Below are 15,813 nucleotides of genomic sequence, written 5' to 3' on the forward strand. Positions count from 1 at the left end.
ATATGAAGAGGGTAGAGGGAGAGAGGAGTTATATACACTGCAGTGGTTGTACGTGCAGAGGGAAGGGATCAGTGGATGGGGTTCATTTCATGTCCTCTGCTCTCCTCTTTAATGCTGTATTGCATTAGTCACACTTAATGCTGTTTTGCAGGTTTAGTGGCAGAATAATCCACTGGTTTATTTGCATAATCAGGATTTACTTTAAGGTGGTAATTTTCTCTCAGTAAGAAAATGGGGGAAAAAAAATCACCTTATTTTTCTGGTAAGAACATACGCAGCCAGTTGTAAATTTTATGTTTCCTTCACTTCAAGCTATTTTAAGCTGTACAAAACAGCTTACTTCCATGTTGAAAAATAAGGTGGATAAAGGACTAAAAAGGGGAAAGTTTTATTAACATTGATGAAAATATTTTTGTCAACTTACATATAAAATTTGCATAGCTAAGGGAAAAAAGAAACAAAACTAAAATACACTGTTTTTAAGTTTCTTATGCTCACAGAGGCTGCATTTATTTGATTAAGAACAGAAAGTAACTATTTTCTGCTTGAATATATTTTAAAGTATAGTGTATTCACCTATAGATTTTGTCTAAACCCTAATTATTACCCATGTTTACATAGTTGTGTGGCTTACAATTTTTATGGAAATGTCTGAGAACTTAATTTTTTTTCTTCTTTAAATGTTCATTGATGAATAGCAAGCTCAAAATAAAACCATAAAAAATATTTTGTAACATTATGAGTGTATTAACTGTCACTTTTGATGAATTTAATTTCTATCCAATCAATCAAACAATCAATCAATCTTACTGGTCCCAACCTTTGAACTTTTGAATAATGTACATAAAAAATGTTTATGGTTACAAACCTAATTTAAGTAAATGTAAAACTTTATTTTAGTTTTTTTTAAACATGCTGTATTACAAAACTCGTAATCTTGCAATAATGAAAATTCCACCAGACATTAAAAACACCAGGCTGTGCTAAGAATAAAAAAATAAAAAAAATAGTAAACACATTTAAAGCTGCAGTAGGGAACTTTTGACGCTCTAGCGGTTAATAAACAGAACTGCTTGCGTCTTGCGGAAGAACATCGTAGCCGGAGCTACTTCTCTCTGTTTATGTCTATGAAGAATCACAAAGGTACTGGGTTACTCCGCCGCGGTACCCCCGAAGCAATCTAAAATAGTCCGAATATAAACACTTATTATAGGTGTACCCTAGTGATTCAGGACAAGCTAAAAACACGGTTTGGAAAATGGATTCATGGTGTACACACTTATTACAGGGGTTAAAGCGGAAAAAAGAGAAACTCCACAGACAGACTTAATTCAAATATTGACGATAATAACAAAAATACAGTAACAAGAGCTTAAAGTGCTTAAAAAATGGTAAACAGACTGAGATAGACATGAATCTCTTCAATGATTATGTTTGGCACCATTTATTTAAAGGTACTATGTCAAATAAAGTGCTATCTTCTAAACAATAACAAGTGCTTAAAGTGCTAAAGAACTGAACTGCTAAACTGAAGATTAAAAGTGAAATCAAGACTATTATCACTTTTCTTTTTCTGGGATGTAACTCGTATCTTGATTTGAAACCAACAGGCTAGTTAACGCTTCTTTTTTTTTTTTTTGTCTTCTGCCAGTTTTCTACACAGGGTGACCAGTGGCTGCGAAATTCTGAATGACAAATCATGTTCTGGTATAAATGTGCACAAACGTATTTTTTAATCGCAGACATGGTCAGTCATAGACAACTGGCGTGTCAGCTAATAGTTGCTCCCGGCTAGAGACCTGCACTTCCGTGGGAGTACCGTGGGAGCCAGCGCCACTGAGTGAGGTGAATGCGGACGCGGGCGGCAAAATATTATTGTGAGCGGGTTGCTGGAAAATAAAATTGTTTGCGGGACTCCCGCAAAGTGGAAATATCTAACAAAATAAAATAACTAGAAACAAATAGACTTTATTTATAATAAAATAAATAGACTTTGCGGAATTGGAGGATGCGGATGATACCATAGACAGTGATGTGTAATTCGATTCCGAAATAGCGAGATATTTAAGGGTCAAGTTGGATGGATTAGAAGCACGCAGACCGGATGATGTCCTCCAGTGGTGGAAAAGACGAATTTCCGAGATTAAGCAAACACGCCATGTACTTTGCATTCCAGCTAGCGCAGGATATTTGCGGTCGCATACTGGAGCAGAGAAGGATTAAACTGAAGCTCTCAACAGTGAACGACATGATATTCCTGCATGGGCACAAGTAGTCATACAGTTTTTTTTTATTTTTTTTATTCAGTTTATTTTCACGTATTTATTTATTTAGCTAAATATTTAAAATTGGTCTATTTTGTTAGGGAGGAATAAGGATATTTTTTGTTAAATGTTTGAAGGAATATAAGCCCCATAAGCTACTTTTCCTTTGAACATGAAATAAATCCAGGTTTAATATTATTATATAATTTATCAGGCTATATAGCCTTATTATTATAGGTATATATTTATTATTTACATTTCTTACTTTTTTACTGTATTTCTATGTTCTAATTGTTCCTTGTTCATGTTCATACTTTTAATTAAACGCAAATAAAACGAAACATATGTTTATTTTCCGTTTCTTTTTTTTTATTTATATTCAACAGGGGAGCAAGTGAAAAAATAAAAGAGTGCCAGGCAGAATATGCAATGTATAAAAAATAAAAATAAAAACTGCTATAAATTTACCCGCGGGATTTTGCGGGCGGGAGAAAATAACAAATTTTTTTGCGGGAGCGGGACGGAAAAATCCCTCCGGCGCAGGTCTCTACTCCCGGCAACGTCGTGGTAAGTTTGAGTGCACGGGCAGCGGCTCTATGACTGGAGTCTGGTGCTGCGTTCCTGGCAGGTTTTTGAGCTCGTCAAACCACGACTAACGACTTTGTACCTTTCCAGGCAAGTCACGCCAAACTTTCTGAGCGTAAGGAAATTTAGCTAGATTATTAATTTTATTGCAACGTTACAACATTGTCCTAAAATCTATTTTTCAACATGTACCACTAGCATAAACACTGCATCCGGAGGGGCTGTCACTGTTGTTTCGCGTGCTGTGTGACATCAGAACTCGGAGTACATCGATCTAGTACGAGTTCACGGATGGGAAGTCACGGGTTTGACTGCTGTTCCAGTGCACTTTCACGAGTTTAAGGTTGGAAAAACACGGGTTACGGGTTGCCTGGAACGCAACATAAATCATAGCGAGCAAGCACTTTCTTACCGCTGCTGTCATACATTAGCTTCCTCGAGCAAATCATGCAGAAACAAGCCCAGGGCTCTCTGTTTCTTACACCAACTACCAAAAAGCGCCATTTATTTTTGAGTCCTTTATCTATTGCTGGAGTCTAGGACATCATCCCCAGGCTTCATAAACTTGCGCTCCATTTTTTTTCTCTCCGACAACGCTAACGTGATATTGACGTATGGGCATCAATCATACTGTGTTGCAAGGACATGCCCTTCTCTGCTTCTGATAGGCTTGCAACGTTAGTTAAAGCTGCGTTCCTCTCATATGATTGGTAGAAGAAATAAATTGGCTCTCAAATATTAAACTGCATGCGCAGGCTCTCAAATATTATTATTTTTTTCCCTCACGGCCACACGCCGGAGATCCGGCACGGTGCCGGAATACTTTAAGCCCTGTTATTATGTTCATTTTTCTACATTTTGAACACAAACAAAGTTACGGACCGCAGCTCTGATTGGTTGTTTTTTACCGGGAGCGCATGACTTTCTGCATATGGCAATAGGACCACTGGGAGGAGCCAGAGGAGCTTGATTTTTTTCACAGATTATCTGTCTCATATTTTACTGTCAGGACATAATGACAGGTTTAATAAATATGTAAAAAATATTTTTTTACAAAAGTTCCCTACAGCACCTTTAACTGAAACTGGAAATCCCAAAAAAACTAAACTGAAAAAACAAAACAAAAAAAAGTACAAGTGAAATCTAATGAAAACAAAAACTAAAATGACAACCTGGAAATAAAACAGGAATCAAAACTAAATTTAAAATGTAAAACCCAAAGTCCTTGAAGAGGATTCACAACAGTTTAAGCACATGGTTCACAAAAATAAAATGCGCAAATCGGGCACTAGCACAAATCACCCATATATTCTATGCTAAGACAATTTTCAAGGCATAGTGGGTCAATTCCCCTTTAAACATACAGTATCATTGCAAGAATGAACAAAGCTAAATCCGTTAGATCCCTCTTGTTGCTGAAATTAAACTCTGGAAAAAGGGCAAAAAGCCAATAAGGCAAAAACAGGCAAGACACATTGGAGACAAGGAAGTGGAGGTGGACAGAGAGGAACTTGCATGCAAAAAGGTAGGCTGTGCTTGAAGGGCTGCAAACGTTGGGCAAATGCACACCAAAAACAGGAAGGTGAAAGTAACCGAACCCAAGTCACTCTCTTTGTGTAAGTATAAGCAAACATGTTTATATATTTTGGTGGTGTGAAATGCAACGTAACCAGCCGTGGCTGTAAGATAAACTTCCTTTCTGACTTTCAAACGTGCAAAACACAGAGGCTGGCCCTGCTATCAGAAAATGCAGGAAACTATGAACCATTTATTTAACCTTTCACTGGCGCCCATTTTTACAGACACTCTTCCTTTGACAAAGATTACAGAGTCACCATAATTAAACATCATTATACTCAAAACAGCCGTGACTTGCTGAGGCTGCGATGAAGGATATTTACAGCCCAAACGCAGACAGTCAGTCAATCGAGGCTGCATGAATTCATGAAATACAGCGCTCTGTCATCGTAAACAGGCAGCATAGTGGCCCTCATGGCATGTCACCTCCACTTTGCAATACTTCCAGACTTTGTGATTTAAACCGAACCAATGAACAATGCGAAGCATGCGATGTCACACCACAGCCAACCTGGCGTCAGCTTCAAACCCATTAACTGCCACCAGCGCTTATTCACTATTGATTCAGCCAAGGCTCTGGGTCACAACCTGTGGCGCCAAACCCTGAGCAGCCTCTTATTTATGTCAGTGGAAAGGAGAGAAATATAATGGCGACACTCCATAAAGCAAATTATAGATGCGGCTGCCTGCTGGCTTTGTTGTCACGGCAACATGATGCATGGGCTTTATGATGTCAGCGAGGACCTTCTCAAATAGGAGGCGATATCTGGCCACTTCGTTTCGGGGAGCGGATGACTAAGCATTTCCTGTAATGACTTGCGGTCTGAGTCAGGTTGTATTGGTGTTCTGTCAAGTCACAGCCAGAAGCTCCACTGCCTCTAAACAGATCATTTAATCAGGCTGTTCCTGCCATTACATACCTGTTCAGGGTTGTACTTGGAGAGGACACCATTTCCATGAAACTCTTCCAAGACATCTTTTAGCTTTTTGGAGGAATCTGTGCAAAAAAAAAAAAAAAAGGAAAAGGAAAACATTTACTATACAGGCATACTTATTAGTGTAGGTAATCCTTGCAGTATTGGAATGGAAATATTAAGACACTCTACGGTTCAATATCTTTATTTCTTTTAAGGAAATTAAATTCAACAAGCATTAAATTGCTCAGAAGCAACAGCAAATAGACTTAAAATGTTACAAAAGAATATTATTCTTAAAATAAATGCTACAAATGCTGTTCTTTCAATTTTATATTCATCAAAGAAACCTGAAAATGCAGAAATACGCTGTAATGCTAATCTGCTGCTAATGTTAAACTTTAAATGCTAACATATGCAATTTAACAGCCAACACTTACGCTTCAGTATGTTTTCTTCCATTTAGATAAGATTTATTAATCCATTTATCTATTAATGTTCACTTGATAATTTTGATAAATTAATTGGATAAATTATATTTTCTATAAAAACTATGTTAATTTGAGCTAGCTAATAGCATCTTCTGTGAAACAAGTTAATAAAACACTCTTCCCAACACACCAAATGCCATATGGAAGTTGCATTTCTTACTTTTAACTAGTTGCTTATTATTAATGGCTGAATATTAGTACTTATAAAGCACATATTAATGCTTTAATCTGCATGACCATATTTTAGATCCCTTACCTCATACCTAAACTGAACTACCTTACTAACTTAGCAGAAAATCTGTTGAGTCTGTTGAGGCCAAAGTCATAGTTTTATCGTTAGTTGATAGCGAGAATTGGTGCCTAAACAAAAATGTGAACAAAAATAAATCAATAAATCAATCTTATTTTTAACTCATACTGTGTGCTAGTTGAAACTCTTAACACAATGTTTCCTCCAAACACAAGATAAATGCACTTGAAACTTTAATTATATACATCATTATCCATAACATTTTGAAAAAAGCCATTGCATTTGCCATCTATTACTGGAAACATTAGATTTATAGTGCAATCTGACAAAATAGGCTAATTAAGCAGAGATAATAACTGAGCAGAAAATGTCACCAAAGCTTATTAGCATTATGACAGGAGAAATTAATCTGCAATCCCAGGCTTCGTTTTATTTTCTGTAAGCACTGAATTGGTTGTCACACAAATGTCTTCCAACCGCCGCCCAGGGGGCAGAACAAGGTACTTTCCTCATAGAAGATGCTAATCTCCCCCAGAACTGATAGCAGTCATCTCTGTGTCTCCCATTGACTGGCTATTTCTTTTAATGTTAATTATTTCCACATGCTTAACCTCCTCACTTTCGGTTTCTGCTGGATTTTTAGTGCCCTTTAAGAAAATAAACAAAATATGCATTTGACTTAAAGTCACTTGATTTCTGCAGGACTGCCACCACCAGTGTTGCTTTTGTTAACTAAAACACAAAATGATAAAAATACTACTAAAATGATACTAAAATTGACAAAAAAAAGAAGAAAAAAATTACATTAACGCCATGTAGAAATACATAAAAGAAAAAAGCACATATACATTTAAAATAAAAAACTAATAAATCTAAAATAAACATAAAACTAAAATTGTGTATTTTTTTTTAATAAAACCTAATTCAAAGTATTAATAAATTATATAATAATAATAATAAAATAATAATAATACTGATTACAAACATTGTTAGGTGATTTAATAGAAAATTTAATTTTTTTTTAATGACATGAAAAAAAGTGCTCTTTTGGTGTTTTGACTTTTTTGAGGATGACAGATCAGTCACTATACAATCATTATATAGAAAGAGAACGATAGACAGATCATTTCTATATCTATTTTCTATTAAATAAATAAAACAGCATACAGGTTTAGGATGAGTTGTGTGGGTGAGTTTAATGACAGTCGATAGTAAGATTTACAGATTTGCTTTGGTGGATTAGTGCATCGATTTTAAAAAGTGTGCATCGGATGCAAGTTGGCTATTATATAGCAATGCATCGTTTCTAACATATTTGCATCAGAAATCGTATTGCACTGCATAATAATGGGGTGAATCGTATCGCATCACATTGGTTATGCAGCAAGATGCGTGTCACATCTGCCTTAGCTATAGAGAGGCACATCCCTAACAATGACATCATTTTAATTTGGAGGGAACTGTCAGTTGAAATGGAAAAAAAAACACATCTAAAATAAAGCCAGATATAATAATAATAAGCAGCAGTGTTAGGTGAGTCAGTATATAGAGACTCGTGGTTAAGGGAAAAACAGTTGGGGGCACACATAATGCGACAGACACGCATAACTGAAAACCAAACTGCACCCACTATTTAATCTGAGCAAAACAAGTCTTCCCTCAACTGGTAAATCCCAGAACAAAGCAATCTGGGGATTTATGTGGTCGGAAAGAATGACATCACACTTGTATTATCAATCAGAGGTTTATGAGCTGTTGTAGTTTCAGATCCTAATTCATAACATGCAGCATGATGTCAGAGGTCAAACACACCTCTGTAAATACATCTCTACATTTTGACTGACCATATTAAATGTACAAGACTCATCATTGATGACTGACACAAAACTACAAACTGCTTGCAGCTTCTGCGGGCAGCAAACATATCCTCTAACTAACAGACCTGTGTTTCTGTTTTTTTTTTTTTTTTATAGTCGTGAATCTTATTTGCTGCGACTCTGATTGGTGTTTCAATTAGCTCATCATGACAAATGTATTCCACTGATTATTAACACCACTGAATCAAAACAATAAAGCTAATAAAACACTATGGGAATCCCTGCCTAGTGTGTATCTAAGGAGCACAGCTAAGGCAAGAGAACAGAAGACCCCGGAGTGGCTCGCAGATCTAGACCTTAAAATCTGACAAACGTGAGGGGCGTGGACCATCCTGCTGCGTTGCAGATTTCCTGCATAGACACACCTTCCAAGAAGGATGTCTTACTTCGGGTCGAGTGGGCCTTGACCCCCAATGGTGAGGGGAGATCAGAGGACTCATAAGCAATAGTAATCGCATCCACTATCCAGCGACTGAGGGTCTGTCTGTCTTGTGGCTGGAAGACCTCTCTTAGGGGGACTATAGCATACAAGCAGTTGGTTCACCTTTCTCCACAGGGCAGCTCTGTGGATGTATGCTTCCAGTACTCGCACTGGACACATACAGTTTAGCTTCTGCTGGTCTGACTCACTGAACTGTAGCACGATAGGCTGTGGTATAACTGAGGGAGCCTTCGGGACACACCCCGCCGTCGAGGAGAGAAATCAGGTCCGAGAACCATACTTGGCCCGGCCAGAAAAGGGCTACTAATAGAAGATGGACCCTGTCTCGGCGTACTCTCGCTAGAACTCCTGGGAGCAGAGCGATCGGGGGAAAAGTGTACAGACAAAGCCTTGGCCAAGTCTGCACCATGGCATCCAGCCCCAGTTGAGCCGGATGAGTCAGAGAGAACCAAAGGGGACAGTGAGATGTCATCTGAGTCACAAACAGATCCACCTGAGCCTGACCAAATATTCTCCATATCTGCTTCACCACCTTGGGGTGAAGCCTCCATTCCCCAGGACCCTGGCTCCTGCTTCAACAGGATGTCTGCTCTCATATTCACATGCCCAGGAATATGTACTGCTCGAAGCACAAGAAGTTTGCCCTGGGACCACACAAGGATCTGGTACACTAGTTTTTACAAACGGCGTAAGTGCAGACCTCCTTGGTGGTTGATATAACAGACCACCACTGGGTTGTCGGTTCGTACCAACATATGGCGATCTCTTAGGTCTGGGAGAAAATTATTCAAAACTCAAAATACGGCTAGCATCTCTAGGCAGTTGATGTTCCAGGTGAGATGGCGACCACTCCACAGACTGCGGGCAGGGTGGCCACTCAATGCCGCCGCCTGTTTACAAGCCTCCTGGTATCTGTCGATGATGGAATTGACGGCATCGTCGAACAGACCAGAAGGCGCAAGCCAAAAAAAGAGAAAGACAGGGTCAACCATTAATGTCTCTCTGCTGCCACCAGAGCTGCCATGGACTGCCCAATCGTGCAGGCGGTCTCCTTGGTGGCACGGAGAGCTAAATCAGTGGTTCTCCTAAGGTTCTGATCCACTATTCTCTGTAACTTCTTTGCCTTCATCTAGCTCTTTGAGCAAGTCAGCCTGGTATGCCTGCAAAACAGCCATTGTATGCAGACATGCACCAGTCTGACCTGCTGCCGCGTACCCCTTGCCCAACAGTGCTGAAGTGGTTCGCAGCGGCTTGGAGGGCAAAACCGGAGCCTGTAAAGATGATGCCGTGTCGGGAGACAGATAGCTCACGGGCATGTGTTCTTCCCAGAGCATCGATCTATAACCACGTTCATCCAACCCCGCCACATTGCCATAATAATCAGAAGCGGGAATGAATAAGCGGGCCAAGAATGATTTCGCCCACAATCTCGCCACCTCCAGAGGCAAAATTAATATTATTATTATTATTAGGCAACACAAACATGTTTCTTGATTTGAAACAATATCACTCATTACAACATGCAGAAACTAAAAAATATATTTTTTCTGTTGAGATATTTATTTAGTTGATGTAATGGTCTGGTTTCTAGAACTTTCATTTTGAAGCAAAAATCTGGCTTTAAACTTGAAATAAATAAAGATTTGACATTTATATTGATAATTATCAACATTGCCTTATATGAAAAAAAATACTGTGGCATTATCACCCAGCCCTAAGAGTTGAAAACCAAAATTTATTTTCATGCTGAAATGATAGAGAAATCCTAAAAATACCTTATGGTACTGCTGAAATCTCTGCCAGACTGGCCTGGCAATTCATCTGTGAGACATTGTTAAGTTTAAGATTAATGCCTCATCTCACACCTACTGAATTCTTAATGGAAATGTGTCCGGTATCCCAGAATATACTCTACATAATGCATGTGCTATTTTTAAAGGCATTATACCTTAAATTTGGCATTCTGGCAGAGTTCAGGGTGAGAGCACTTCTGACTGATTACTTAGTCTTCACTATTCCTCAAGGGTTTTTAATCAAAACTGTTACCAGGGTTGAACCTCACTGAAAGAATAGTAATTATAATGTCTTTATGAGTATTTAGATTTATTACCAGCATTCTACAAGCCAATTAACCTCACAAAAGCACAGATAGATGCTTAATTTAGAAGTTTATTGGTAATTTTACTGGTATCCTCTTAAAATGGCACAGAGGTCTCTTTGGAATTCATATTAGCCAGTGAAGCCTGTGCAGAAAATCACACAACAACAGGGGCTTTTAGAGTTTTAGCATGTGAAGTTTAGTAACATTTTATTTAAATTGTAAGTTTTAATTCAGATAATGCCCAAATTTGTGCAAATATTTAACTCCCTCTCTCTCTCACTCTCTCTCTCTCTCTCTATAAAAAATATCATATTTTCATTTAAAGAACATTTCAGCTGTGATAACAATTGTCTATGGTGTACATAAATACTTACAAAATCAAATTAACTGATATTAGTAATGAAGATGCATTTTTATTAACGGTTCAATTCTCAAGAAATAACCATAAACACTCAAATCTTCTGTATTACAGATGGTCCACGCCCCTCACGTTTGTCAGATTTTGTTCCCTATAAACACGCAAACATGATATTTTAAAGAATTCTGCAATTTAAACAAACTTAAGGCTGTCAAGCAATTTAACATAATTGAATTAATTACACACTGTCAAATTAATCAAATTTTGTGCACATCATTTTTGGCTCAGATATCACTTCCCACACAATCATTTAAAAAAGATATTTGGGGGGTAAAACAGTATTCTTGCTCATACGATATAGCTTAACTATATTATATACTATAAAATATTTTAGACAAAATCCATATATCGGTATTTTTTTCTATCATATCTTGAATTTTAGGGTGATTTATAGGCTACATAACTGCAGTCAGTCATCGTACGACCTTGTTTTTCGTAAGCGACTGCATATAATGTAAAATCACATACAGGCCTGGGCCAGGGTGGGGTTTGTTAAATGCATTAAAACATTTTATGTGTTATTTTTTCCATAATCAATTGCACCACATTAACACATTCAATTGACAGATAAATAATATGAAGTCTTGAATAAAGTCCATTAAAAAAATTGATAATATACACAAGGATGCACCCACTGAGAAACCTGCTTTAGTTATAGGCGATTCTAATGTATGGAACGTGAAAATAGAGACATCAGCCACCATAGTCAAATGTTTACCAGGAGCCAGATGGCCGGACATCAAATTCAAAAGTGATGCTAAATCCCTCAGACTCCAGATTTTAAATAGCTGCATCTTGGAAAACTTGTTTATTCAGCTTCCAGATTATGTATAAATCTCAATTTCCAAAAATGAAATCCTTATGACTGGTTTTGTGGTCCAGGGTCAAATATGAGCTAGCACAGCCAATCCTATAACAAAATATGAACCAGATTGTACTGATGCCCTTATAATAACTGATACATTTTGAATATATCCTGCTTTAGCATCTGATTTCACTTCCCCCAATTAAATCGATACAACCATTCTACATTCCCTCAAATCTGTCATAGCACAGTTCCCTTGCAAAATAAGTAAACTGTTAGCAAGACCTTCACTTTTTAATGTTATTGAAAATTTCATATGCCTGTTTACCTTATAAAGTGGTCTGTATCAATACCTGCATTAAACGTTGCTAATCAATAACGACGCAGAGAGCGCTGGCAGCACATTGATGCATTACGTCAATATAGCCTACATTCCCAGCAGTGCTTCCTAAAAGTCCAGTGGGTCGACTGCAGAATGTGTACGCATCCTTCTACATAATATATTAAGCAAAGCATCAGCTTAAACAGGGGATTTGAGTGGTACAGTTATCAAAAAGGATGGCCAAGGACCAACTAAATGGACAGATAAAACCTCTCATCCACTCTTATCCACCTAACAGCCCCAAAATCAACTCCAAACAGTCTGCCAGAGGTCAGAGGAGAGAGGCTTCTTGTGCTCAGATACTCACACTCGCTGTACTGCTGCAGCTGGGAGAATTCGGCTGGGCTCAGGCAAACCCAGTCTCCCATCTCGCCGGTCAGAGTGCTCACAACGAGCCGGGGGAACCACACTGATCGTCCTCAGGTGAGGTATGAGAAGAAGAAGGTATGATCTGGCATGATCATGTTGCCTTTTCTTAGTAACAGATGGTCAATTGGCGTCCCTGACGTGGAGTTGCAAGACAAAGGAGGGACACAAGGATGAGGGCTCTGTGAAGGTGAGGCGTGCCGGGCCACCGGTAGGGGCTGGGATTGGAGTAGCTCTGTGGTGGGGAGATGACCGGTGCACACGGAGGAGTGATGACCTTTCCACCGAGGCTGAAATTTTCAATCTGTAGAATCAGAGAGAAAAAGATAGCGTGAGAGAGATAGAGAGAAGAAATAAGAGTCAGTAAACAGTAAAGAGCTACCACTGCTGAACATGATGTTGAATCGGGTTTGTTAGATGAGGGAGACAGTGCTGGGAAGCTCCAGGACAGTTTTGAAAACCACTGCATAATACACACACAAATACTTGCATGTATGCACAGTTTTAAGGCAGGTTTAATCACCATATTTGTAACTTCATGACTTAACTGACGACATAGCTGTGAAAACTCTCTTTTTGTGTTAAAAACTACAGTCAGGATTAACTGAAGACACACAGTTAAAGAATACAGATGAAAGGGCAAAGACAGTTACAGAGATGCAAAATTTTGTGAGAGGATATTAAATAAATCATATAAGTTGAATTACTAAGGTTTGTGGTAGTCAATTTACTGGTATTTGCACCATTATTTAGGCCCTAAAAATATGCCTTAAACCACTTTGCGGTTGCGTTCTAAGAACATTACACAGACCTGGTTACCACTGGCTGTGGTGAGACTTGTGCTGCTGTTAGTAGACTGTGTTATTAGAGATGTAAAAGTATTAAATATTTATCACAATCTTATCTTATCACAATTATAGTGACCAAAATTATCACATTTATCAGTATTATCATGGTATTGTTAAAATGTGCTGGAAATGTTCACATCTCTGAGTGCTGTGCGCACATTGAAGGAGTTTTTACTTAAAGGGGTCAAATGATGCGATTTATTTTTCCTTTCTCTTTGGAGTGTTGTAAGCTCTTGGTGCATGAAGAAGATCTATAAAGTTGCAAAGACTAAATTCTCAAATATAAGGAGATATTCTTTATCAAATTTAAGACTCTGCCACATCCCCATAAAATGGCTCATTCAAACATGCCCCCACGTCTATGTCACTATACGGAAATATTTGCATAAAACCGCCAAAATGTTCACGCAAAGGAAGAAGGCGTGGTTTCAGTAACCGTAGTTAGTGTTGAAGCAGCCATGTCAGGGATACAGACAGTGCTGTCTGTATCTAGGCGAAAGCAAAATTACTTTATTTGGGCTTACAAAAGTATGCATTTAGGAATCTTTAAGATTAAACAGCAACGCATTTTATGTACAAATTTAAGAGGTGGGGGGTATTTCTGAATTTGCTACGACAATCTGGCGATTCCGAATCAGCCACTGTAAGTATGTTTTGTTATTAGTTTAAGTATTTGCTATTGACTGCTCAAATGCAGAGTTTTGTGCGCCGTGTGTGTTTGTGAGTGTGCGCGAGCACAAGCGTGTGTGAGAGATGGTCAGACAGTGGAGAAAGCTGTCTTAACCGTCTGTGGCTTGTGTACTGCAAACACATACGAGCTTCATCACTGTGTCTGTCACATGACTCTGTTCCCCTTTCCGGCTTGAACTGATGGTAAAACTATGGACATAATTTATTTTGAAAGATGAAGCTCGCGATTATGGAAAGGAGCGCTCAATTTCCGATGAATGCTTGTTGTGTTTGGCCAATCACAATGCACTAGGTCAGTTGGCTAATCAGAGCAAACTGCACTTGTCGGAAGAAGGGGCTTCGAAAACTAAGCGTTTGAGAGAGGCAGGGCATAGAGGACTCACAGTAATGTACAGTATTTGAAAAAGAATGTGTTTTCTGAACATTAAAGCATGTCAACATATTCTGTTACACCAAATACACAAAATACTGATCTTTAAAAAAGCATCATATGACCCCATTTTAATATTTTAATAAATTTTGTGTTGTAGTATTTATTTATCCTGAGTTGTTCAAATTGTGGTAATCAAATACATTTTTATGACATTTAAAATATGAAACATAACACTAACTGTGGAGAATTTTATCATGTTTTATCATCAAACTGGTAATCGTTCCTTGCCGATTGGTCATTATGGATGTGAACTGACTGTGTATGCCTTCTTTGTGCACTGTCAATACATCAACCGCAGAACTTTTCACTCCCATTCACACTTTTATTGAATTGCATTCTCTTTATTATATTGTTATAACTTTATAGTATTGTCTATATCTCTTGCAATGTAATTAACCTGTTAACTGTCACTCACGTTTTTGAAGATAGACATGAATGTGCATGATACAAACCTAAATTTTTATAATTCATGACTGAAAACATTTTGTAACATGATTTTGATGTGCCATTTACATAGTAATGCAATGTCTGATTTTAAAATGGGTTTTGAAGGATGAATTTTGAGATTTTATGTTTTCAAGTGATATATAACTTCTGATGATTTCTAAAATGTGATAGAGAAAAAGGCAACGAGGAAGTCTTTTTTTTAAACAAAGGTCAAAGCTCCTTTTGTAATGTAGATTTCTGAGGGTGCACTCTTGTCATAAATTCATCTATTACTTTTCCTACATAATTTTTAACAAAAAATATTGGTAAAATATATATTTGGGAGTCTTAGACCTTTCCAACGATATATAGTTTGTCAAGATTAGATTAGATTTGATTGTAAAATAGTATAGTCAACGTAGGCGTCCCGTATACGGGACGGGGTGACATTTAACAGGTTAATTGAAATGCACAAAATGCTAATTTGGTATAATTATACTATTATTTTTTTTACTCATGTTTTAAATTAGTTTTTATATTTTAAATTTTTATTTTTGCTAAAGTCCCTACAGCACGGCCACACACCACATTTTGAGGATCCCTGCTTTCAGTTTCAGAGGAAATCTAAAAATAACACCTGCAGTAATTCTCTGATTTGTTTCCATTCAAGAAATATTAGAACAAACACGTAAGACAAGGTTTACTTACTTTCAAAACAAAAGGGAACAACATTAAGTCTCCTGAACTGAGAAAAAGCAACCCCTGAGCAATACAATTTTACTCCAGGGAGACAGTTAAAAATAATAGTCTTTTTTGTTTGTTTTTGACAAGGACTACAAGTCATGCTGTATGCTGTCTTTGCCTTCATATGGACATTTCGTTTGCTCCAGTAGACCCAGTTAAAACAGCATAGCAGTTCTCCTCTATATAGCTGTAAGTTCAA

At 37.7% G+C, this 15,813-nt stretch overlaps 1 protein-coding gene across 2 annotated transcripts in view; it reads right to left on the reverse strand.

The window, feature by feature from the left end:
* LOC113108584 (diacylglycerol kinase beta-like) overlaps positions 1-12,475 on the reverse strand; it is a 77,371-nt gene extending 64,896 nt beyond the window's left edge. The window contains exons 1-2 of one of the 2 annotated variants that reach the window (XM_026271784.1): positions 12,415-12,475; positions 5,348-5,424 (exon numbers count right to left, since the gene is read on the reverse strand). In XM_026271784.1, the coding sequence (XP_026127569.1) occupies positions 5,348-5,424; positions 12,415-12,475 (138 nt within the window). The remainder of the gene's footprint in view (positions 1-5,347; positions 5,425-12,414) is intronic. The other variant, XM_026271785.1, reaches the window with a different exon arrangement.
* Between the last annotated feature and the right edge of the window lie 3,338 nt (positions 12,476-15,813).

Source organism: Carassius auratus, chromosome 9 (genome assembly GCF_003368295.1).
Source record: "Carassius auratus strain Wakin chromosome 9, ASM336829v1, whole genome shotgun sequence".
NCBI classification, from domain to species: Eukaryota; Metazoa; Chordata; class Actinopteri; order Cypriniformes; family Cyprinidae; genus Carassius; species Carassius auratus.